At 34.6% G+C, this 26,353-nt stretch overlaps 2 protein-coding genes across 2 annotated transcripts; one reads left to right on the top strand and one right to left on the bottom strand.

Moving 5' to 3' along the window:
- Positions 1-258: 258 nt before the first annotated feature.
- Positions 259-21,315, top strand: LOC129799565 (uncharacterized). Its single transcript, XM_055843585.1, has 4 exons — positions 259-983; positions 16,779-17,376; positions 17,443-17,512; positions 20,366-21,315. The coding sequence occupies exons 1-4, from the start codon at positions 519-521 to the stop codon at positions 20,685-20,687; spliced, it is 1,455 nt and encodes a 484-aa protein (XP_055699560.1). The 5' UTR covers positions 259-518; the 3' UTR covers positions 20,688-21,315.
- A 1,808-nt stretch (positions 21,316-23,123) lies between these two features.
- LOC129799556 (ATP-dependent RNA helicase abstrakt) lies at positions 23,124-25,153 on the bottom strand. The gene has a single exon (XM_055843574.1). The coding sequence runs from the start codon at positions 25,047-25,049 to the stop codon at positions 23,202-23,204; it is 1,848 nt and encodes a 615-aa protein (XP_055699549.1). The 5' UTR covers positions 25,050-25,153; the 3' UTR covers positions 23,124-23,201.
- Between the last annotated feature and the right edge of the window lie 1,200 nt (positions 25,154-26,353).

Raw genomic sequence — 26,353 nt, 5'->3', positions numbered from 1 at the left:
ATTGTTATAACGTATATTCAGGATGCGTCCAAGGACTTCGAAAATACCGATGGTTTCCCATCACAGAAACAGCCTTTAAATTTTATTGCACTGTTGATGCTCGAAATCTCATTAAGATCGGTTAAACCGTCTTCGAGAAATAAAATATCAAATTTTATTAATATTCAGATTATTTCCGTTATTTTCTTCTTTTCCCGCTTAATTTTTAAATATTGCGCAGGGTTGCCCAATTTTATCACCGTTTCGTTCACTTTCGTTAAGTTTGAGTGGAGGCCGTCAAATAAAACCAAAAATATTTTGACACGGAAATTGTGCAGTGCCAGAGTTTTTTTATAATCTCATTTTTTCCCTGAAATTGAAACATTTTTGCATAAATGCTGTGTGCGAAACCAAATTTGAGTGTCCTTGAATGATTAGATTTAGTTGAAATTGCCAAAATCTCCTGTGAATGCCTGTTTTCAGTGATAGTTAACTTTGGAGCTCTAACTGCACAGAAAACATTGATCCCTCCCCATAAAATGGACCAAACAGCCACATGCTCAAAGAATTCCCGGAAACGCCGCCCCGACGATGATGCCCACTCTTATGAGCCACAAGCTAAAGTGTTCCAAGCCGAACATATCTTCAATATCAGCCATTTCAGTGACGAAATTCTTCTGGAGATTCTCATGCACCTGGACAGCGAATCAATTTACAATTTCGGATGCACCTGCACGAGATTCAAGGAGCTGACAAAGGACAAGCAACTGTGGCAAGTGTTTGACTTTGATTCCATCCCACTGTCTGGAATAGAAATCCTCAGGAGAATGAGGTATATCAACAGTGATACAAGAATCTTCCGGATCCGTGGCCTTCAAGGCACTTATCCGGACAACAACTGGAGAAATGCCACAATCACTGAGCTCATGCTGACAATGCTGACGGATATGTGCCCGAAGCTGGAGGAGTTTTCTCTGACGCAAGGATTTTTAAATACTTCCAAGGTAAGAGTATCATTCCAATTCCAAGGGGCTAATATCTCATAACTTTGAAAATTATTCCAAAAAGAAAATGCAAAAATTTGTTTAAAAACGTCTCAGACACGGGGTTGCTGTCTCCTTCACCACATTTAATACACAAAAAAGAATAAATTTTTTTAAAAAAAAAATCAAAAAATACTTGAATTTTAGTGCCTTTAAGGCAATTTGGCCAGAGAAAAGCACTTTTAATTACTTAAAATGTATTTTATTGAATTTTAAGAGCTTTCCAAAAACAATAAAATTATTCAATTTGGGATTAAAAACGGAATTTGTGACGATTTCTTAAAAAAAAAACAGATAAATTTAAGCAACTTTAAATTTACCTGAGACCTGAGGCCTTGTTTTTAGTACTGGAACTCTATCGAAGAAAAAGAACAGTACAATCCCTCTATTTTTTTGCCTATGAATCACAGTTGTAGCTACATAGTCGAAGACCCAGACGAGAACATTTCCGCAAAAAAAATCTGAAGCATCTAAAATTAAAACGGAACTCCAGTGGAAAAGAACCTCCATGTGAAGCCTTAAAAATCCCAAAAACGACAAGATTTTATCGATCCTTTCCTTAAAAAAAGTTATACTCGATTAGAGTAAAGAAGTACCTTATGACTTGCATGTTTAAGGCCAGTTCCAGAATATATATTTTTTAATGAGAAAAATGTTCCAATTGACCAATTGATCAGCGAACAAAATGATTGTGTCTACCTGCACTGGTAAAAACAAAAGGGTCACCAATGACCTTTTGAAAGAGACACTGTTTTGACACCTATTTATCTCCGAAATAAATGAATAAAAACAATGAAAAAGTCATCTTTGGTGTTCGCTCAGATGAGAGAAATACGATAAGAGTAATAAATAAACTATAAAATACGATCTATCATGATAAATATGCATACAAAGTTTTAAAAGATTCAAGTGAACCTTTCAAAGGGTCAAATATGATCCATTTTTCTTGAAAAGGGTCAATTTGACCCTTTTATTTTTACCAGTGTGAAGGGAGAATCTTACGATAATTTGGACATTTGAATGGCCACTGGAAGTCGAAGACCACCGTATTTGAAGGCCTGGACTTCCGCGATGGCAAATTATCGGTTTTCACTGGTATTTTTAGGCCGCAGCGTAAATATGAATGCCAATGTGTATTTGAGAATTGTCGTGGAAAGACCCCTGAAGCCGTGGGCATACAAAAATTTCGGTAAATTATTCTGGATGTTCGAACAAGACACGAAACCCTGCTCGAAACCGTCGCAGAAATGACGCTCCAAATATAATTTGGCTAAAAAACAACGTTTAGCTTTTGGATTTTGGAGCACAATGACCTCAACGATTCCCGGATGCAAAACTGCTTGACTTCTCCAAGAGGGACATTTTGTTGGTCAAAGTTAGGACTACAAGGTAGCGAAATGTCGATGAACTGAAGACAACCCTTCGTCGTAAATGGCAGGGCATTCGAAAGGCTGGCAATCGTGAAAACTACAATGCATTTTCTGACAGACTTAAGACCATAGTCAAGTCAAAATAAGATTGTACTGAACAAAACCGATAGTATTCTAAAATTTTGATGTATTTACTACCATTTTATTCTTATTTCAAAAAAGTTAAACAGAAAATGAGGATAATACAGCATCTTAGTTTGTTGCGTTTTTTTTTCAGCTACCCTATTATGTAAGGCAGCTATTTTGCTTCATGGATTTCTTGGGTGGTCATTCGGATAAAGAAAATATGTTCTTTTGTGCGTTTAAGATTAAAAACATAAATTAAATCCAATCTTTCGGAGGATTTCGTAAGCTGAAAGCTTGCTAAAGCCACCAAGACAAAAATTTTCCCTGACGAAAATTACAGGAAATTGATTAAAAATGGAATGGTAAAAGCTCTTTTCTTTTTTTAATGATTTATATTTTGTGACCATAGTAAACTTTTTAAATATGGAGACCCCTAAAATGTGGGGGCCTGGTGCCGTGGCCTCAGGGAACCCATCTAAATCCGGCATTGAGTATTAGACAAATTAATGAACAACAAACACATTCAACACCATTTTAAATGCGATTATTCCTAAACTCCGAAACATTCAATAAGGTTAAATTGATGTCCTGGGCTCTAGCATAACCTACTACCCAAGGGCCCAAAATGCGAAAACTCAATGCTCCTATTTCTTCGATAATAGAAGGTTTATATTCACCCTTCATTAAAAGTTTCATCCAATGCAGAGAAACGTATAAAACAAAAATATTTTAAGGGTTTAATTAAATATTTAATTGACTGTTGATAATGATTAAAAATATTCTACAGTGGGTGTCAAAAGTTTGTTACGGCTTGTATTTTCAGGAAACCAAGTGGAAAAAAAGATAGAAAAAAATACTTTTTAAAATTTTTCTTTTTGCAAATTGGTTGCCTGTCATCCGTAGATCTTATATATGTATTTTATAAATTATTATAAATCTTATTTCATATGAAAAATAATTGTTTGCCAAATGTTGATTATTTTTTTGCGTCAAAAGTTTGTTACGTCTATTGGAAAAGTACCTCAAAAAGATGAAATGCGTGCGACCACAGTCTAAAAAAGAACAGTCAAATAATGCGAGTATTTGGTCATGATGTGCATAGATTACCCGTATTTAGACATAAACCTTTGGAGTGTGTCTAAATAAATTTGCGTAAGAAATTCATTCATAAAAATTAAGTATCGTAAATGAAAAACCCACCCCTCGTGTATATTTTTCCCCGTCGCTCCAATAGAAAAATGCAATAAGTTGTCTCAGCGTGCCTTTCAGCCACGCCACACAACGAAACATCAACTGCGCGCGATACTTTTTCTCTCCATCACTCCTGTGAGTTCAAAGCGGGAGATCGAAAGAGGAGAGAAAAATACTCTGGCGCGCGCAGTTCACACAGACAACACATACACTTAAATCAAATTCCGCCGCTCAAGTTTACTCGCTCGCACTCGCAAGTATCAAACGGCAGTGCGAAAGGAAAAAATATACACTCTCACCACTCACACAATACATCTTTTTCCGCATGTTTCCACCGCATTGCCTTGGCTAGGGGCAAACAAAGCTAAAATTATAAAGATTTTCAAGCGTTCCAATGCCACAAATGGTTTTATAATATTAATAATTAAAATAAGAATAATTTAGAAATGGATATTATTATAAATGAAATAAATAACACGTAAATTCGCCTAAAAGAAATTGAATGAATATTTTCAAAGTGATTTTAGAGAATATCGGCTAAAAGAAGAAAAAACGAAATCAAAATGATACATATTCTTCAACTTTAATCTTTCAAGGACTATTGGATAACCGGTGTCCCATAAAGAAAATAATTTTTCCTGACCACCTAAAGTTATTTTTTTTTAGGTTTATACGTAATTGCAAAAGGCATTGAATAAACGAGCAGTAAAATAAAAAGTCAAAATTGGTCAGCAAAAAATTCGAAATGATCAGTAAAAAATAAAAAAATGGTCAGTAAAAAACAAAAAAAGAGCAGCAAAAAGTTTAAAAAGATCAGTAAAAAATTAAAAAAGTGCAGTACTTTATTAAAACGGTCAGTAAAAAATGAAAAGTGGTCAGCAAAAAATTAAACATGATCAGTAAAAAGTAAAAGATGATCAGTAAAAAACAAAATATGGTCAGTAAAAAATTAAAAATGAGCAGTAAAAAATAAAATTTGATCAGTAGAAAATCTAAAGTGGTCAGCAAAAAATAAAAATTGGTCAGCAAAAAAATTAAAAGTGATCAGCAAAAAATTAAAAGTGATCAGTGAAAAATAAAATATGGTCAGTAAAAAATTAAAAATGAGCAGTAAAAAATTAAAAATGATCAGTAAAAAATAAAATTTGATCAGTAGGAAATCAAAAGTGGTCAGCAAAAAATTAAAAGTGGTCAGTAAAAAATAAAAAGTGAGCGGGAAAAAATTAAAAGTGATCAGTGAAAAGTAAAATATGGTCAGTAAAAAATTTAAAATTGAGCAGTAAAAAATAAAATTTGATCAGTAGAAAATAAAGTGTTATCAATAGAAAATAAAAAGTGGCCTGTAAAAAATTAAAAATGATCAGTAAAAAATAAAATTTGATCAGTAAAAAATAAAAAGTGACCAGTAAAAAATAAAAAGTGGTCAGTTAAAAATTTAAAATGGGCAGTAGAAAATAAAATTTGATTAGTATAAAATGAAGTGGTCAGTAAAAAGTTCAATAAAATACAAGAAATTTAAAATTGAAAATCAACAAGAAATTGAAAATATTCAATACAGTAAAAAACTGGTCAGCAAAAATTAAAAATGTGCAGTTAAAAATATAATGTGGTCAGAAAAAATAAAAAATGGACAATCAAAAATATAAAGTGGTCAGTAAAAAATTAAGAATGAGCAGTATTTTTTTTTCATTTTCAAGTGAAATTTCGCACATCTCGAGTCTAAAGGAGACTTTAATAGGGTGTAAATTATGAGGCCTCTATCTCTCATAGTTTCCAAGGGTTTGCGGAATCTTTTTTTTCCATTTTGTTTTTTCCAATTTGTCTTTGGAATCTTTTTCTTCGGTAACCCTTCTTTTTTGGAAACTTTGTCTATGGAAATCTTGTCTTTTATATATTTTAAACAAATATTATTTTATTAAATAAAATAATGATATTACAATGGTGTTCTTTGAAGTTTTTAGTTTCGTCCTTCAGGGCAAAGGGAAATTTTCTGTGTTTTGGGAAATTTTTAGTTTCGTCTTTTGGGGCAAAGGGAAATTTTCTGTGTTTTGGAAAGTTATCAATATCGTCTGTCGGGGCAAAGGGAAATTTTGTTTTGGCAAATTTTAAGTTTCGTCATTTTGGGCAAATGGAAATTTTCTGTATTTTGGGAACTTACCAGTATCGTCTGTCGGGGCAAAAGGAAGTTTTCTGTTTTTGGGAGGTTTTTAGTTTCGTACTTTGGGGCAAAGGGAAATTCTCTATGGTTTGGGAAGTTTTTAGTTTCGTCCTTTGGGGCAAATGGAATTTTTTTGAGAAAAAAAAAATTTTTGGAAAGGTATAAAATATATTTGTGCAAAATGTGTTACAGACAAAATTTATGAAAATTGTGAAAAATGTATGAAAGAGAAGATTTCCAAAGACAAAGTTTTTAAAAACAAAAGTTACCGAAGACAAAGATTTCAAAGAAAAAACCGGGAAAAACAAAAGTATAAAAAACAAAATGGAAAAAACCAAGATTCCCGATCCCGAAGGAAATGCTGTAAGCTGATTTAGGATTATCACTAGCTTAATTCTTCGCTGACCAATTTATATTTTTTACTGACCAATTTTAATTTTTTACTGACCAATTTAAATTTTTTACTGACCACTCTTAATTTTTTACTGCTCTTTTAATTTTTTGCTGACCACATTTCATTTTTTACTGACCACTTTTAATTTTTTACTGGTCACATTTAATTTTTTATTGTTTACTTTTAATTTTTTACTGACCAATTTTTATTTTCTAGTGACCACTTTTGATTTTCTACTGATCAAATTTTATTTTTTACTGCTCAATTTTAATTTGTTTACTGACCATATTTTATTTTTTACTGGTCACTTAATTTTTTGCTGATCACTTTTTATTTTTTACTGACCACTTTTTATTTTTTGCTGATCACTTAATTTTTTACTGACCACTTTTAATTTTTTGCTGGCCACTTTTTATTTTTTTGCTGACCACTTGTGATTTTCTACTGATCAAATTTTATTTTTTACTGCTCATTTTTTTATTTTTTACTGCTCATTTTTAATTTTATACTGACCATATTTTATTTTTCACTGATCAATTTTAATTTTTTACTGACCTCATTTAATTTTTTGCTGACCATTTTTTATTTTTTACTGCTTTTTAATTTTTTACTGACCACTTTTTAATATTTCACTGATCGATACGAATATTTCTACCGATCATTTTTAATTTTTTGCTGGCCACTTTATTTTTTACTGCTCATTTTTAATTTTTTACTGCTTTTTAAATTTTTTTTGCTGCTCATTTTTAATTTTTTGATGATCAACTCGAATATTTTTACTGCTCATTTTTAATTTTTTACTGACCATATTTTCTTTTTACTAACCATTTTTAATTTTTTGCTGATTAATTTTTAATTTTTTACTGATCAACTCGAATATATCTACTGATCAATTCGAAGTTTTTACTGACCAAATTTAACTTTTTACTGACAAAATTGAAAATTTTTGCTGATTATTTCGAATTATTTGCTGATCAAATTTGATTTTCTGCTGACCACTTTTGACTTTTTACTGACCATTTGTTTTTTGCCATTGCAAAATAGAAGGTTGAAGGCGTTGAAGGAATCTAGGATATTAGGTGAGATTCTTAACAAAATCTCACCTACTATAATCCTAACAAAATTTCATGTCGTCCGATCGACCTCAAATTTGGCCAAAATGTGTTTCGCCACTTCCTGATTCCGAATATATATGTGGCTATTTTACGTTCCCGGCCGGCCGGCCGGCCGCTCTTTGGAGCTTAATAGCTCCTAAACTAAAAAAGATATCGACTTGCGGTTTTCGGCAAAGGTTATATATCGGGTGAAAATTGCAACTTGGTGCATAGACCCCCCACCCCCCACCCCTCCTTCCGCCATTTTGAAGACCCCCCTTTTTTTGTTTTCTCAATAGCTCCGCCCCTATGGCATTCAGCGGACTCAAATTTTAGTATGTTATAGCTGGGCCTTAGAGCTTTCCATAAATACCAAACTTAAGGTCCCCCGACCCCCCTGACCCGAGCTATAAGGGTCCAAAAAAAATTTCTTAAAATGGCCATAACTCCGGTTCTAATTGTCAGAATTTAAAAAGTGAGGGCTTTTTGGAAAGCTCTCGTGAAATGCCACTTCCCCTTCTAACATCGCAAGTTCATAAAACCACCGCTAGGGGCGCTTTTTTTAAAAAGAAAATTTTTAAATCTTAAAAGTTAAATAACTCAAAAATTCCATTGTGCATCGGGCTGAAAATTTAGTATGTTGTAGCCGTTGATTATACCTATCAAACAAAAAAAACCTTAAGTCGATCCATAACCCCTGACCCGAGCTATAAGGGGTCAAAGTTCGAACATTGACCGGCCTCTATCTCCGGTTCTAATTAACATAGCGACCTAAATTTTACCTTTTTGGTTTCGTCTCGATGAGCACTTTCAGATGGAAGTTCAAAAAGTCACCACAGGTGGCGCTGTGATAGCGTCAAAATTCATCGAAATTCAAAGTCACTTTTCTCAAAAACGGCATTGTGCAAGTTAATGAAATTTTAGTATGTTGTAGTCCAGTCTAGGACGTTTCCAAAATGGTGCGTATGCGCGCTGTGGTTAAAACAGAACCGGAGATATGAGGGGTCAAAGTTCACGAAATTCAAAAAATCATATCTCCGGTTCTATGTGACCGATTTTGATGAGTGAGGGCTTAAACGAAAGATCTCACCAAATGCTACAACTTTCTAGAATATTTGAACTTCGTGGGACCAACACCAGGGGCGCCACAGTCGAAAAACCAATTTCAATATCACATAACCTCAATTATCTCGACTGTCGCTAAACCGATTTTGATGATTACTTCGACACAATTGTAGAACACATTTGTCTCTATATTTCGTCCATACATCATTTTCCGCTCAGACTACGCTATCACTCCGATTTTGCCGTTTAAGTGTGAAAAAAATAATTTTTCCCATAAAAACGCTTTGAAATCACTCAGATGCCAATTTGACTGCCTCTACTCCACCAAGACACTTAAAATAGGGTTTTAAATGGAAAGTCCCACAAAATACAACAATTCTTTGAAATAGTTGAAGCTCAACAAATGACTACTTGGGGCACTCTGGATGAAAAAACGAGTTAAGAAACAAAAAACCTCGCTTATCTTGGCTTCTGAGTAATCGATGAGATCATGTTCTATAAGAAAATTATAGAGAACATTCTGGTCTACATTTCATCCATATATCACTTTTCTGTCAGTTCATCCAAATCCTTGATATTTTGGTTTAAATACAAAATTTGTATAATTTCACGAATTTGATTCAAGATAACTGAATGGCGTCTCCCAACTTCAGCTCTAAATCGAATTTGCATGCACTCCGAGTTAGCTCACGTTAAGAATCTCACCTACATAAGCCGGTTAGGATTATCTGTTCCTTTTTTGCAAGTCTCCAGCGTTTTGCTATATTAGTAAATTTTTGAGCTCAAAATGACGAATTTTTAAATTCTCATAATGAAAACTAATTTTAATTATTTATTATACTTCCAATTTTTTTAAGCAAATCTGTTTTGGAAAATTAACTACAATACTCAAGCATACTATTTTCCATTATAGTGAAAATTATAAATTCTTTCACAGAAAAAATTTTGAGTTAAGAAAAATTTAAGAAACGTGGTTTTGAATCTAAACTACCAGAATTTAAAACTATTTTCTCTTATAATTAAGAAATTATGTGCTTGAATTTTTCTTATAGAGTATGATAGTGATGATAGTATAAAAGTAAGAATAATTAGTGGATGACTTTCGGCCAATAGGTTGATATAGCAACAATTGAAACACGGATATGACCTTTGGCTTCTTATCCTTTACTTTTCTCGACATTGACGTTTCGGAGGGGTTTTCCTCCTTCATCAGGTATGGAAATGATTGGGAAAGAACTTGTCACAAAGGATTTTGTTACATTTACAAGAGAGGTTCTCGGACACATTACTGAATTAATTTGCACATTACCTAATTTTGGCATGCCAAATTCAATGATGATAATAGAAAACTTCGGAAAAACTCGTATCCCCCGCTATAGGGGGTGAAGTTGGGGTTCAAAATTCATAATCTTGACCCTAGCAGATAGAAGGTTGGAAATAGCACCATGGGGTCTTCGGGTGATCCCCCTATATGTTGATTTTGGAAATCTAACTGTGACTTTCATTTTCCCTCCTCCCCTTCTCTTCTCTTAAAAAAAAAACGTGTTTTTTGGTTTCGAAAACTACTCATCCGATAGTTTTCATTGTCACATATATTTTAGACGTTGTCCAGACGGATATTTCGTATATACATACCAATGACCTTGAAACATTTCTTCATGTAATTTTTCAAAGTCAAATGTATTACGCCTCAAATTTTCATCTTTTTCAATCAATTTTATCAAAGTATGATTTTGTAATACTAATTTATTGATTAATTAACAATTTAAGCCACTTTAATGCCGTTACCACGTTTTTGATATTTATATATACAGTACCCGCACTCTAATACGGATCGGTGTAATCCGGACGAGTTATCGAGGGTTACATTTAAAATAATTTTGAAGTCATGTATGCATGAAAATGTAGCAATTAAAATGAATTATCCTGTGATGTCTTTGTTTAATAAATGAAGTATAATAACATAGAATTCTCTAATTAAATCTTTTTAATCTTCCTTAAAACTTTTATTCTAATTCTACAAAAAACTTGTATTATATTTTCGAGACGTTGAACAAATTAAAAAAAACCATCCGGATTACGAAGCGGATTTCTGTCATATTGTCTCCCAATCATCCGGATTACAAAGCGGGCACTGTACTTCAATTCCAAATATTATAAAAATACTTTATGTCTACCAATTTCTGATATTGGGCATTGACTGTTTTCCTGAAGTAAGACATTATGGTAATGAAATTTTTATGAAATTTATGAAATTTAATAAACTTTATGAAACTTACGAAAACTTACTGAATAATGTTTTAATGACTGCTGATTAATAATCTTAAATTTATAACAAGGATTGTAGTTAATAATGATTATTGTATTGAATTTCAAGTAAATAAAAACCTATATACTATCATGAACAAAAAATCCTATTTTATGGAAGGAATATTTTTAAAATTAAATATTTTAAAGTCATACTAGACATCTTTAGAAAAACTACGCAGATCAATCACAAAACGGTAAAAAGTACATTTAAAACATGCACAGTTCAAGCATAAAACGATTAACCCTGTGGTACAAATAGCTCAAGTATAAAATTTGTAAAAAAAAACGCTAAAAATACGCTCTGCTCAATCATAAAACAGTAAATGCGTTTAAAATCACGCACAACTCCATCGTAAAACGGTAATGTGCTTAAAATCACGCAAAACTCTATCTCAAAACGTTAAATTCGCTTAAAATCTGCACAGCTGAATCACAAAACATTAATATGCTTAAAATCACGCACAATTCCATTATAAAACGAATAATGCGCATAAAATCACCCATAGCTTAAACGTAAAACGGTAAATGCGCTTAAAATCACACACTGGTGAATCATAAAACGGTAAATGTGCTTAAAATCACGCACAGCTGAATCATGAAACGGTAAATACGCTTAAAATCACGAGCTTGATCATAAAACGGTAAATTCGCTTAAAATCACGCACAGCTGAATGATAAGACGGTAAATGTGCTTAAAATCACGCACATCTTGATCATGAAACGGTAAATACGCTTAAAATTACACACAGATCAATCATAAAACAGTTAAGACTGCGCTTTTTTATGCGCAATCCCAAGCGTTTCGTGATTGATCTGTATGTAATGACAAGTACATTAAAAAGTACCGTTTTATGATTGAGCTGTGCGTGATTGTAATATTTTTAATTAAACCTTTTTAATATTGAGCTATACATGATTTTAAGCGCATTTACGGTTTTATGATTCAACTGTTCGTGATTTTAAGCGTATTTACCATTTTATGATTCAGCTGTGCGTGATTTTAAGCGCATATACCTTTTTATTATTGAGCTATGCATGATTTTAAGCGCATTTACGGTTTTATGATTCAACTGTTCGTGATTTTAAGCGTATTTACCATTTTATGATTCAGCTGTGCGTGATTTTAAGCACATTTACCGTTTTATGATTCAGCAGTGCGTAATTTTAAGCGCATATACCTTTTTACTATTGAGCTATGCATGATTTTAAGCGCATTTACCGTTTTATGATTCAGCTGTGCGTGATTTTAAGCGTATTTACCGTTTTATAATGGTGTTGTGCGTGATTTTAAGCGTATTTACCGTTTTGTCATTGAGCTATGCGTGGTTTTAAGCGCATTCACCGTTTTATGATTCAGTTGTTCGTGATTTTAAGTGTATTTACCGTTTTATAATGGTGTTGTGCGTGATTTCAAGCGCATTTATCGTTTTATGATTCAGCTGTGCGTGATTTTAAGCTCCATTACCGTTTTATGATTCAGCAATGCGTAATCTTATGCGCTCGATAACCAAAAGGTCACAATTAAATTTCGTGGGAATGCTCTATAATCTCTGACACGTAGTGTGATGTCATCATACCGTAAATTCTTTGCTACCAATCTTCTTTTGCCAACACTGTTTCTTTTTTCTTAAGTAGTGCGTGTTTTATACTAATTCTGGAGCATTTTCATTAATGTTTGAGGAATTCTATTCAATACAGCTGAGTTTTTTTACACTTTAAACACTTTTACAATGTTAGGTGAGATTTTTAATAATCTCACCTACTATCTACTTTCGGCTCCACTGTCTATGGGGTTTGAATATATTAAAAAAAAATGCCAGGTATAGTCACCATGTGGTTGAACTCAGAACTGATCATTTCTGTTAGAAAAATCAAGAAAAAGCAGAAGAATTTCCTGTCTAAAACAATTTTGGTGATGGTCATCATGTGGATGGACCTAGAATCCGAACAGTTCTGGAAGAAAAGTCAGGAGAAGCAAAAGAATGTTCTGTCCAGAACAATTCTGGGGATAGTCATCATGTGGATAAAGAAGATCTGAATTTTAGAAAAATTATGAAAATGTTGTATTATCTTAAAAAATCAGAAATCGCTTTTCGATTCAAAATTGAACTCAGTTACAGTCTGAGAAATTCGTGTTAAATGGTTTTTTTTACTGCCCAATTTTATGTAGCCGCTTTTTGCTGTCTAAATTTCTGGGGAGGTGTTTTGATGTCACCACTGGACATACAGGGCTTTTGCTATGAATGACTCATATATCCGTCAGGACAACGTCGAAAGCATGTGACAATGAAAACTATTTGATGAGTAGTTTTCGAAACCGAAAAACACGTTTTTTAAGAGAAGAGAAGGGGTGGAGGGAAAATGAAAGTCACAGTTAGATTTCCAAAATCAACATATAGGGGGATCACTCGAAGACCCCATGGTTCTATTTCCAACCTTCTGTCTGCTATGGCCAAAATTATAAATTTTGAACCCCAACTTCACCCCCTATAGCGAGGGATACGAGTTTTTTCGAAGTTTTTTACTATCATCATTGAGCCCTCCAATTCCCTTCAGACTTTTCGACTTATGATGACTTATGATATGGGTTGGTTTTGAATCCTAAAAAGTCTCAAACTATTGTAATTTCTAAAAAAGTAGTTTCCCTTGATTTCTATCCATTACACCTTTATGGTGAAATTATTCCTTTTTCTGATCAGGTGGAAAACATGGGCATAATCTTCAATGCAACTCTCTAATGGTCTGATCAGGCCATATCTATTTGCCGAAAGATCAACTATTCTCTGTATACCCTTAGAGCTTCCGGGACATCACGCCCTATAACACTCGTTTGATAACACTCCTTTTAATTAACACTCCTTTTTTTAATTACGGAGCAGAGCTATTTTTACGACGGATAGTGACACAATTCTTCGGCTGACGGTTTCCTTTAATGATTGAGTCAGGTATATTTGCGGCATAAACCGCCGGGATCACATCACTCCATACCGAAACGTTTTCATTGGATGTGATTTAACATCCCTTTTGGAAATGAGAGCTGTACTGTTTCTGTTTCATCTATTGATTTCTGGATGTCCCGAGTACCTGCCGAGTCTTCTGGTTAAGGGCGTCACTGCTTTTAATAGTGTCCCGAATGACAGGCGCTCTTCTGCAGCTGCCATTCGAAAATTTTTCCAAGACGAAGCCAAAGGAGCTTAGGAATTTTTCTTTACTTTCTTTTTCTTTTATTTTTCTTTACATTTTCTTTTCATTCGTACCTTAATTTAAACTCCTGAATTTGTTAATTTCTTTTTTTTCTCATTTTTTTTCTTTTTTTTTCTTTCACAATTGTAAAAGGGATGATCCTATTTTTGTGAATAAATATATTATTATTATTATTATTATTATTAACTTGGCATGCCAAAATTATTATTAACTTGGCATGCCAAAATTAGGTAATTTGTAAAGTTGCATCAATGAATTCAGTAATATGTCTGAGAACCCCGAGAACCTCTAAGCGTATGACAGAAAAAATATTCTCCAAATGTGTGAATTTATAATTTTATTCTGACTCTCTTAATCGAAGGAAAATATTTTAGAATATTAACATACGTATATGAGAATATTTTATATTTTTGTGCTCTAACCCTTTAACGACGAGACAGTTTTTGCGGACCAAAAATCAGCAATAAAAATGAAACCGATAAACAAAATTAGTAAAAAGGCTTACATCTAACCTTAGAAAATGCATCAGAATCTGATTCGGTGTATTTCTGACCTCTATGAGCGATAGGGACAAAAATAGCCAAAAAATTTAAGTAAATTTTCTGACAATACCAATGGCAGATAATTTTCACTCTAACGAAAAATATTATGTTTGATATTGTAGTTTCTTTTTCCCAAACGGTTTCGCTTAAAAAATTGAAAGTATAAAAGAAATTTAAAATTAATTTTCATTATGAGAATATAAAAATTCGTCATTTTTACATTAAAAATTTACTATAATTGCAAATAGCTGGAGACTTGCAAAAAATATTCTAGATTCTTTCAACCTTGTACTTTGCAATTACGTACTAACATAATAAAAAATAACTTTAAGTAGTCAGGAAAAATTATTTTCTTTATGGGAAACCGGTGTTCCAATCTTTCTTAAAGGGTTAAAGTGTGACAAACATAATAAACATGTTTTGTAATCTTCTAAAGAGATATTTGTGATCTTTAATTAAGAAAATCTTTATAGTAATCTGAGAACTTTTCCTGTTCTCAAATTACCATAATAATCTTCCCAACTAAAAGGAACCTCACTAAAAATAATTGACGAATACATGTTTATTACGATTATCACAATTAAAAGGACAAATATTACAAAACAATAACATACGTATCGCTCCTTGGAAATTACAAGGAGCCAACTCACTTTTTTGCGATTTTGAGATTTTAATACACTTAGAAAGAGAATTTAATAAATTTTCGGATGATATAAGTCATTAAATTTCGTTATTAGAAAAGTTTTTCAAAATTTTAAACTTTCTGATTGCTTGCGCAATTTCGTTTGAAGTAAAGGGGCACAAAATAGATTTATCGTTCAATTTTTTGTGAAACAAAGGACTAACTCAAGCAAGTTGATCCTTCCTTGTTCTAATTTCAGCAAAATTTGTGGATCATTTAGAATCACAAGGACCTAACTCGTAAAAATACATATTTCAAAAGCTGAAAATTTATATGTTTCGATGTTTATATTAATGCTCATACAAATAGAAAAGAAATAAATTGTTTTTGGTCGGTCATTGAACTGAGATAATTACTTACACAAAGTTAAATCTTTCATGCTGGCTTCTGAAAAATTGCCGAAAGTGAGTTAACCCCTTGTAATTTCCAAAGAGCGATATGGAAATATTCTCTAATGGTTTTTAATAAATTTATTTATTTACTTTATTGAATTATTTTTAATCGGTTACTTTTCCCTTTCCCTTTTACCATGTATTTTTTTTTACTTTTGTATTATCTGTTTGCTTATCCAGTATATAATAATTCTAATACGAAAATTACACTACAAGAAACCAAATGATATAATTTCTCTAACATTTTCACCATTTTCAGCACTATTTAGACTGGTTCTAAAAGCTTTACATATTAGATGGGTTTTATTTTTATTCAATTCAATTAAGATTTAAGTGAGAAAGATAAAAATTTTGAGGTATTAGAAAATCAATGGATTACATTATTTTTCTTCCACACTGTAGAGATCGAGCAATTCACAAGATGTACTGTGTGAGTGGTGAGAGTGTTATTTTTTCCTTTCGCACTGCCGTTTGATACTTGCGAGTGCGAGCGAGTAAACTTGAGCGGCGGAATTTGATTTAAGTGTATGTGTTGTCTGTGTGAACTGCGCGCGCCAGAGTATTTTTCTCTCCTCTTTCGATCTCCCGCTTTGAACTCACAGGAGTGATGGAGAGAAAAAGTATCGCGCGCAGTTGATGTTTCGTTGTGTGGCGTGGCTGAAAGGCACGCTGAGACAACTTATTGCATTTTTCTATTGGAGCGACGGAGAAAAATATACATGAGAGGATGAAATGAAATAACATTGGGTGGGAACATTATTCATTCATAAAAACTTATTCTGGACACAAAGTGAAACTGCTGTCATCTACTGCGATTATGACCAAGTAGGTCATTACTTGACTGTTGTTTTTTAGACTGTGGTTGCACGCATTTCATCTTTTTGGTGTACTTTTCCAATTGACGTAACAAACTTTTGACGCAAAAAAAAAATCAACATTTGGTAAACAATTATTTTTCATATGAAATAAGATTTATAATAATTTATAAAATACATATATAAGATCTACGGATGACAGGCAACTAATTTGCAAAAGGAAAAATTTTAAAAAGTATTTTTTTCTATCTTTTTTTCCACCTGGTTTCCCAAACATACAAGCCGTAACAAACTTTTGACACCCACTGTATTTTTTTTAATTTCCTTTGAGATATTAGCCCCTTGATTTATTCTAATTTTAGTGAAATCACTCCGATCATTCAATAGAAATGATTTTAATGGCTTGTTTGCAGATCAATGTACTGAAGTTTCCGAAGACCCTCAAAACGATCATCTTCCGCAGCTGCTCTGTGTCCTTTGCCCCTCGGCAGCATCCTTTCTTTAGTAAAATCGATCTGCACCTGGAGCAGCTCCATCGGCTGGCTGTGGAGTTCTGTGACTGGTTCGAGACGCACGATCTGATCCTCTTTTCCAAAATTCCTCAACTGCATGATCTGAGTCTCAGAGGTTGTGCTTCCTTGAAAGATTGCGTGCCGTACGGGAGTCTCGCGTCGAGATTTGGCTTCAAGAAATTGGAGCGATTGGACGTCCGGGAGACTCCCATTTCGGACAGTGACATTCAGTGCTTCAATGTTACCACGACCCTCAGGGAGTTGCTCCTGGAACGGCCCAGCAGGCAAACTCTGCGGGAATCGACACGAGCGCCTCCAATGGCCCTGGCTGAAGATGACAATGCTGAGAGTGGAAGCAGCAGCAGTCGGCAGGGAATGGCTCTGGTCGCAGACATCATGATGCCCAAGCATCGGAGTTTTTCCACCATTTCTGGCGGCATTGAAGTCAGGGGAGAAATGCCGGCGCAGAATCGAATGCAGCCAATTCATCACAATTACGGTGAGGAAAAACATTTGGAGAAATTTGAAAGAGTGGAAAATTTAATGGCTGTTTTCTCATTTTCAGGTCCTATTATAATTCTTCCAGGATATCCAGGTTACAATGATCAGCCACCACAAAATGTGTCCAATGTAGGGTAAGTGGAAATATTAATTTTTTCCCAGGGGGTGTCTTCCTTTCACAGCGTTATTATGGGAAAAACCGGGGGCATGACGTTTCCTATGTTTCCCATTTGTTTCTAGCGTGCTGAAAAAACTTTTGAATTTATTAGCTGTTTTCTGTCACTGTAGAATAAATTAGTAAATAATACTAATACAAAATAAAAGCCAATTTAATAACGAAAAGGCAACCGAAAACCCCAAATTGTCAACCTACGTAGTTTTGGAGATATCTCGTGAAATGTGTACGAAAACAGGAAAAAATTTACACTAAAACAGGTTGCATTTTTAATGCTAATGGGAAAAACCTTTATTTCACATCAAATGGCAAAATCGTAATCACCAAAGTCGGTTAAGCGTTGCTCCTACAAAGTTCAAGTGTTCTAAAAAAATTGTAGCATTTTGTGAGATATTTCATTTGCGCCCTTACTCGTTAAAATCGGTCAAATAGAACCGAAGATAATTGCGTTTTGAATTCTGTGAACTTTGACTCCTCATATCTCCGGTTCTATTCGAATCACAGCGAACCGATGCCATTTTTTGTAAACTTCACAGCCTAGACTACAATACTCTAAAATTTGATTAACTTACACAATGGCGTTTTTGAAAAAAAAAAAATAGTTTGAATTTTGATGAATTTTGACGCGATCGCAGCGTCACCTGTGGTGACTTTTTCAACTTTCATTTGAAAATGCTCATCGAGACGAAACCAAAAACCCAAAATTTAGCTCAAAATGTCAATTAGAACCGGAGATAGAGGCCGGTCAATATTCGAACTTTGACCCCTTATAGCTCGCGTCAGAGGTTATCGATCGACTTAAGTATTTTTTTTTGTTTGATAGGTATAGTCTGCAGCTACAACATACTAAAATTTCAGCCCGATGCACAAAGGAATTTTTGAGTTATTTAACTTAAGAAATTGAATTTTTCTTTTTAATAATAGCGCCCCTAGCGGTGGTTTTACGAACTTCTGATCTTAAAAGGAGATGTGACATAATATGAGAGCTTTTTAAAACTGCATCATTGGTAGAATAGTGACAATTACAAGCAGGGGTTAAGTTATTTATAAAAAAATGACCTCTTCTAGCTTGAGTCTGGGTCGGAAGGACTTAAGTTTTTGTTTAATAGAAATCCATAAAGCCGAACTATAACATACTTAAATTTGAGCTCGGTCGATGCTTAAAGATGGATTATGGATTTCATGATTTTGATGTTCGGAATTTTTGCTCATTTGGGATATTGGCTTTTCGGGATTTTGGCTTTCAGGATTTTGGTCTCCAGGATTTTGCTCATTTGGGATATTGGCTTTTCGGGATTTTGACTTTCAGGATTTTGGCCTTAGGATTTTTGACATTTGGGATTTTGATCCATTCGGCATTTTGTCTTTTGAGACTTTGGCCCTCGGTATTATAGATTTCGGGATTTTAGCTTTCGGGATTTTGATCCATTCGGGATTTTAGCTCTTGAGATTTTGTCTTTCGGGATTTCGGCGTTCTAGATTTTGGGTTTTCGGGATTTTGTCTTTCAGGATTTTGGCATTCAGGACTTTGACATATGGGATTTTGATCCATTCGGCATTTTGGCTTTCGTAATTTGGACCCTCGGGATTTTGATCCATTCGGAATTTTAGCTTTTTGGATTCTGGCTTTCGAAATATTGGCTTTTCGGGATTTTGGTCTTTAGAATTTTGACATTTGGGATTTTGATCCATTCGGCATTTTAGCTTTCAGGAGTTTGGTCCTCGGGATTTTGTCGTTTCCGGATTTTGGGTTTCGGGATTTTAGCTTTTAGGATTTTGGTGTTTCGGATTTTGGCTTTTACGATTTTGTTTCATTCAGGATTTTAGCTTTCGGGATTTTGGTGTTTCGGGATTTTGATCCATTCGGGATTTTAGCTTTTTTGGATTTTGGCTTTCAAAATTTTGGCTTTTCAGGATATTGGTCTTTTGAATTTTGACATTTGGGATTTAGATCCATTCGGCATTTTAGCTTTCAGGAGTTTGTCCCTCGGGATTTTATCGTTTCCGGATTTTGGGTTTCGGGATTTTAGCTTTTAGGATTTTGGTGTTTCGGATTTTGGCTTTTACGATTTTGTTTCATTCAGGATTTTAGCTTTCGGGATTTTGGTGTTTCGGGATTTTGATCCATTCGGGATTTTAGCTTTTTTGGATTTTGGCTTTCAAAATTTTGGCTTTTCAGGATATTGGTCTTTTGAATTTTGACATTTGGGATTTAGATCCATTCGGCATTTTAGCTTTCAGGAGTTTGTCCCTAGGGAATTTGTCGTTTCCGGATTTTAGCTTTTGGGATTTTGGTGTTCCGGATTTTGGTTTTTACGATTTTGTTTCATTCAGGATTTTAGCTTTCGGGATTTTGGTGTTTCGGGATTTTGATCCATACGAAATTTTAGATTTTGGGATTTTGATCCATTCGGCTTTTTGGCTTTCGGGATTTTGATTCATTCGGGATTTTAGCTTTTGGGATTTTGGCTTTCAGGACTTTGATATTTGGGATTTTGATCCATTCGGTATTTTGGCTTTCGGAATTTTGACCCTCGGGATTTTGATCCATTCGGGATTTTAGCTTTTGGGATTTTGGCTTTCGGGATTTTGGCTCTTCGGAATTTTAATCCATTCGGGATTTTCATTAGGACCCGTTCGAAACACCTACCCTGCTAATCTGAAATCGATCTGAAGTGGTTACATTACAACAATTTTGATTAGAAAAGAATCAAACCTAAATAATGGATTTTAATCACGGGTCGCATTCTATTTTCATGATTTTCATCAATGAAATCGAGCACGAATTTACAAAATCATCTGTTACTTGCAGAACAAACTCCATTCCCGTTGCTTCCATTACTGATCGGGGAATTTGTGGATTTGGCCTCTCGCGGAATCCTGTTTTGGAGGGAGTTGTTTGGATTCGGGCAGAATACCGAAATCCAAACACTTACATTGAGCGCCTGGTTATTAGATTCTACACATACGTAACTAATGCAACGCTTAGGCACTTGGCTACATGCTCGCCGAGGCTGAAGTATCTGGATGTAACTGGAACTGGGATTACGCCTCAGGGCATTGAAGAGTTTAAGCTACTGAAGCCAGAATGCACTGTGGTGGCCGAATATCTGCCTTCGCAATTTCTCAAGTGAAGGAATTTAAAAAAAAAAGTGGAAATTAATTGCGAGAGTGTGAAATTCCATTGATCTTGGATGCATAATTAGAGTTTGTGTTGTTCAATTTTTGCGTTAAAAGTGTTAAACTTTTTTTCTTCGCTCTACCAAGTCACAAAAGAAATGCTTAGAGCTTATGTGATCAAATTAACTAAAATGGGCAATTTTGGCTGAGAGATAAGAACAAGGACGAAAATTATTTAAAGGATTTATGTAATTTTTCAATCTATGTGACTCATGCGACTCTATTCATCTTCATAATAATTGTAAGTAAGGATTGTTTTCATTTATTAATCAAGCACATTAGTAATTTTTTGTAGTGAAGATCGTTAGAAAAATTAGGATGAACATTTGAATCAATTATTTTTCAAAATTAATAATTCCTATGTAGATTTACGGAACTTTAGAAATAAAAAATTTACGATAAAAAAATAACTGCAATGTCAGATTTCTTTTTGAAACAGTTTGATATAAAATAATCGCGTCTTAGCATTTGAAAGAAGAAGAAAGTATTGAAAAGCTTTTCTTTTGTAAAAAAAAATGTAAAAATTTTCAAAAAGAAAATTGAAAAGCAAAGAATAATAAATCAGATTTATTTTGAAGCACAGTTTCGTTGTTTTTTCTTGAATTTTTTAAGGGTTGTCTCTATTGAAAGTTCTTCGTCTCTTTTGTTATCTCTTGTTTTTTCGATTTCAAAAAAAAAATTAAACATTTCTTAGACTCCATTTTGTCGTTAATTCGAAAAATTTTAGGTTACGTTTAACCCGTTTACCCTAACCTCAAAAATTTAAGACATTTTGTGCAACAGAATCTCTTAGCAGCGTGGCATAAAATAAGTTTTAGACTGAACCGTCAAAAGAAAAGGAAACCGTTGTAAAAATTCTTGAAATTTTTCAATTTATAACCTCAAAAATGTAACAAATTTTAACCATTTAAAATATTTATACTTTCATTACATCCTTAATTAAAATAAAAATGTAGTCTCTCTTATCATTTAAATCTAGAAACAATCTCATTTTACAGTAAAATTTGATTTTTGTAGCAAAAAAGTTCAGGTAGCTACAGTGAACAAGCAATTTTCACTAAAAATAAAAACTGCTAAAAACCTAATTTATTCCCGAATTTAACGAATAACTCCAGACAAATATTGAAATAGATGTGATGGTCCTTATTTTCCCTTAATACAGTACAGTAGAGTCTCTCAAATCTGAATCTCTCAAATTCGAACGCCGGCCGTTTGGATTCAAAATGTCAATTGTGAGGTTATGTTAGAATGTTGTATTCTAGGTCACCCCCTCGGCATGATAGCTCCGGACACCACAATTAACCAAAGAGACATGCTGCTTCTGAAGTATGAATTTCTTAAATTATCGTTTAATGTAGAGGAATTTCTGACTATAAATTTATCCACGACAAAAAACTATCCTAAAAGTTTTTTTTAATTTAAATTTATCTAATTCTAACATCACAAATTCAACAGGTTCTGGCTATTTAAAATACTTCTGAAGTGTTTTTGTTAAAAAATATTCATTTCTTTAAAGGATTATACAGCTTTTGCATTACAGGTGAAAAACAGATGTTAGAGAACTTAGAATTCTTATGACTATTTTTGAGGTTAGGTTAAGAATAACCTCAATACCTTTCTAATAACCTCATTTCCAAATGAGAGGGAAAACTTTAACGTACTCCAAATAAATGCTAAAGAATGTCCATTTTTTTTTAAATCAAACTTTTCCAAATTCAAATTAAAGCTGGCAATACATTAGACATAATTTATTGAAATATTTCTTTTCAATGTCAAATATTGACAAGGATTGCCTCCACATTGCAAAGATTTATTGACATACAGTAGAGTCCCGCTATAGGCCATCGCTCTATATATTATATTTTCGAGACGTTGACCAAATTCAAAAAATCCATCCGGATTACGAAGCGGACATCTGTCATTTTGTCTCCCAATCATCCGGATTACAAAGCGGGCACTGTAATGCATTTTAGAAAATTGTCGTAACTTCCAGAATCACATTGGAAGTTACGGCTTTATAAACGATGGAAGTTACGATAAAATATTATTGTGTTTCTTCTAACATATTTCTCAATATTGCAGCTTTTAAATAATTTTATAAAGATTCTCTCGAGTTAACTTACAGTTTATTAGTGCCACTTTCATTATTTTGACTCAAAAGTATCGCATTCGGGGCTCATTTTTAAGAAAAATAATATTGAACTGAAAATTTCGTCTCCTGAAAAGTTGCCAAAAGGAAGTTACGACAAACGCTGATTTAACTGACGAATTATTGAAATATTGGTTTCAATATTCGCTTCAATATTGAAGTTTCTTTTCATGTCACTTTGAAATGCTATTATTTCAATAATTTGTCTAATGTGTAGACAGCTTAAGAGAAAAAAAACAGATTTTTAGATATTTAATAAATAAAATTTATTAAAATTAAATAAATCAAAGTATACAGAGAACTTTATTGCAAAACAAAACTAATAATCCGCAGCTGTATTGGACAAATAGTCGCGTCTTCCGATGTTTGAGGCTTGTTTGCTCTGAACAGCTTCGAGCTTGAGACATTCGGTGATCCTGTGACCCAATCCACCGCAGTAGCTGCATCCCTGGGAATCCCCAAGATCCAGATACTTCTCCGATTCTGAACAGAGTTCAGCCAGGAAGGGCGGTACCTTCTGTTTGGCCTCGATGAGAAGATGCTTGAGGTCCAGCAAGACAGATTGATCGGTGGATTTGTTGATGAACGTTGTGGCGAGTCCTTTGGTTCCTGCTGATCTTCCTGTTCGTCCAATTCGATGGACATAGTTCTCAACGTCATCGGGCATGTCGTAGTTAATGACGTGCTGGACATTGGCAAAATCCAGACCCTTGGAAGCCACATCTGTAGCCACTAGGACATCCTTCTCCTGCTTCCGGAAACCCTCAACTGCTCTCGATCTCTCTTCCTGGTCTTTCCCGCCGTGAATGGCCACAGCTTCGACTCCTTTCAGCAAAAGATATTCATGGATAGCATCCACATCTTGCTTTTTCTCCGCGAAGATCAACACTGGAGGCGGGGTCTTCTGAAGGCAATCCAGAAGGTAGACAATCTTTGCTTCCTGCTTCACGTACTCAACTTCTTGGGTTACATTCATGGAAGCTGCTCCAGCTCTGCCCACATTGATCGTGACGGGCTTCACGAGGGCAGATCTGGCAAAGTTCTGGATCTTCTTGGGCATAGTGGCTGAGAAGAGGAGCGTTTGACGCTGCCCCTTGAAGAAGGAGAAAATCGTCCTGACATCCTCCTCAAAGCCCATATCTATCATCCTGTCAGCCTCATCCATCACCAAATACCTGCACCAATCTAGTGTCACGATTTTCTTGTCCAGCATGTCCATCAAACGTCCCGGAGTAGCCACCATGATGTGCACTCCCTTCTGGATCACCTCAATTGCCTCACTTACGGGCGTTCCTCCGATTGCAATGCACGTGCGTATCTGAGGCATTCCGCTGGTCAGGAGATGATTGCAGAAATACTGGATAATGTCATGAGTCTGCTTGGCCAGTTCCCGCGAAGGGCAGATAATCAGCCCATAGGGTCCTTCCTTGTTGATAAAAGGCAGTCGAACTTCCTGTTCCAGGCAGAACATTATCAGAGGCAGGACGAAGACCAGCGTCTTTCCAGATCCAGTAAATGCTATCCCAATCAAATCCCTTCCCGCCAACACCGTCGGCAAGCCCTGAACTTGAATTGGCGTTGGCCTCCTAATCCCCTTCCTCTGCAGCCCCGTCAGCACACCCTTGGGAAATTTCATGTCCCGGAATGAAGCTATGGGCGGTGGAAGATCATCTCCCTCCACGAGAATCCGCAATTTCTGCCTCAGAGCCAAATGGCGGGCTTCCGGGCGCTTCAGAACAAATCTTGGTGGCTTCCAGCTGGTCTGAATTGGATCCTCATACTGTATGCCTTTGGCCAATTCTGCCACTCCCATCAGTGCCTTCTTCTCAGCCACACTCTCGAGGATCTTCTCTTCCTCTTTCAGTTGTTTCTCCACTGCACTCACCTTCTTGGCTTCAGCAATCTTCTTGAGCTCAGTGTGCTGATCCAGGAGACTTATATTGAACTTCCTACCCCACACTTCCTCACTCTCCTCATCGTGCTCATTTTCACTTGAGGATTTGTTGGTGTTGGAAGCCTCAGCAGTCAGCTGAACGATCCGTCCCAGCTTCAGCAATTGTTCCTTCTTGCGCTTCTTCACAGGAACATACGGGACATAGTTGGAGTCATCGTCTGCATCACTGTCAGACTCTTCCCGACGGTATCGTTTCGCCGGAGGATTCTCCATTTCAATAAATCAACCAGCAATTTGCAAAATCTTCCCAACTAATAAAAAGGTAAACAAAACGTTTTTGAGAGTGACAGTAGTGAACTCGTCTAAATCCCAGCTGTAAATGCGTTGCTGATTGACTTGACAAACTCTAACTGATACCTTACACGAATTGATAACGACATGCCTGACATCTTTCAATTTCGAGTGAAAATTTGTTTCTTGAATAAAAATGTTCAATGTTTCGATTTTTTATTTTATTGAATTAAAATTAAAATAACACAATAAATAAAAATTACAATAGACTGTCTCAAATTCGGGCATTTGGGACCAAAGTGTCACCCGAATTAGAGAGAAATTCGGGCAGTAAAGTGTTTGAAATACAACGACTTTTTGTTCATGTACCAGTGCTGTCTATATGCATCTTTGACATAAGTATGTACAGTGGTGCCTCTCTATATGCATACCCCATATGTAGCAAAATTCCGCCGAAATTCCAGTGGAAAATTGCATTCAAATTGCAAAATTCGCCGGAATTTGACGCTAAAATTCCACTAAGTTTTCCTATGGAATTTCGAGCCGGAAATTCCATTGAAATCATAGTGTTCCATGGAATTTTCTAGTACGATATGCTGGAATTCCGGCGTTAAATTCCGCGGAGTTCCGCGGAAGATTTATATGCAAACTCACAAGTGAAACGTTCGCAGGATAAGCTGGAAAATCGTATGGAAATTTCCACTGTCTTTCCATAGGGTTTTACAGTAAAGTTCCTCAAATTTGAACATTTGGGGGGTATAGATGACATTTCTCACTCCTCAAATTTGAACAGTATTTTCAAAAACATAACGGAATTCATGTGAAATGCACTTTTCCTAAATTAAGAAAAATAACTTTACAGTATATATCAATGTAATTTATTGTGAAATAAATGGAATGTGTTGTGGAAGTTAATATAATACCATAATATTGAGGAAAAATCAGAGAAAAATGGAACTCCACTAAAAACTTTCTTCACATAACCTCAAATTTTACATTTTGAACTCAACCGTCGTTCAAATTTGAGGAGTTCAAATTTGAGGAACTCGACTGTATATGGTTTTTTCCACTTTTTTCTCAAATGTCAAACAAATAAAATGGTGTTGTGACAACGTGGATAATTTGTTTCCAAACCTTCCGCAAACATTTTTAGCGATTCATGTGGCATTAATTATGCGACACTGCGTTTCGTGTAGATAATAGTGAAGTGATTACATTAAATAGACCGCCAACCTAAAATAATACTGTTTTTATGTCATTTAATATATATTTTAGGAAAAATTATT

This window comes from Phlebotomus papatasi, chromosome 1, assembly GCF_024763615.1.
Source record: "Phlebotomus papatasi isolate M1 chromosome 1, Ppap_2.1, whole genome shotgun sequence".
Taxonomy (NCBI): Eukaryota; Metazoa; Arthropoda; class Insecta; order Diptera; family Psychodidae; genus Phlebotomus; species Phlebotomus papatasi.
The sequence above is the reverse complement of the archived record's forward strand: the minus strand, read 5'-3'. Positions and strand labels throughout refer to the sequence as shown.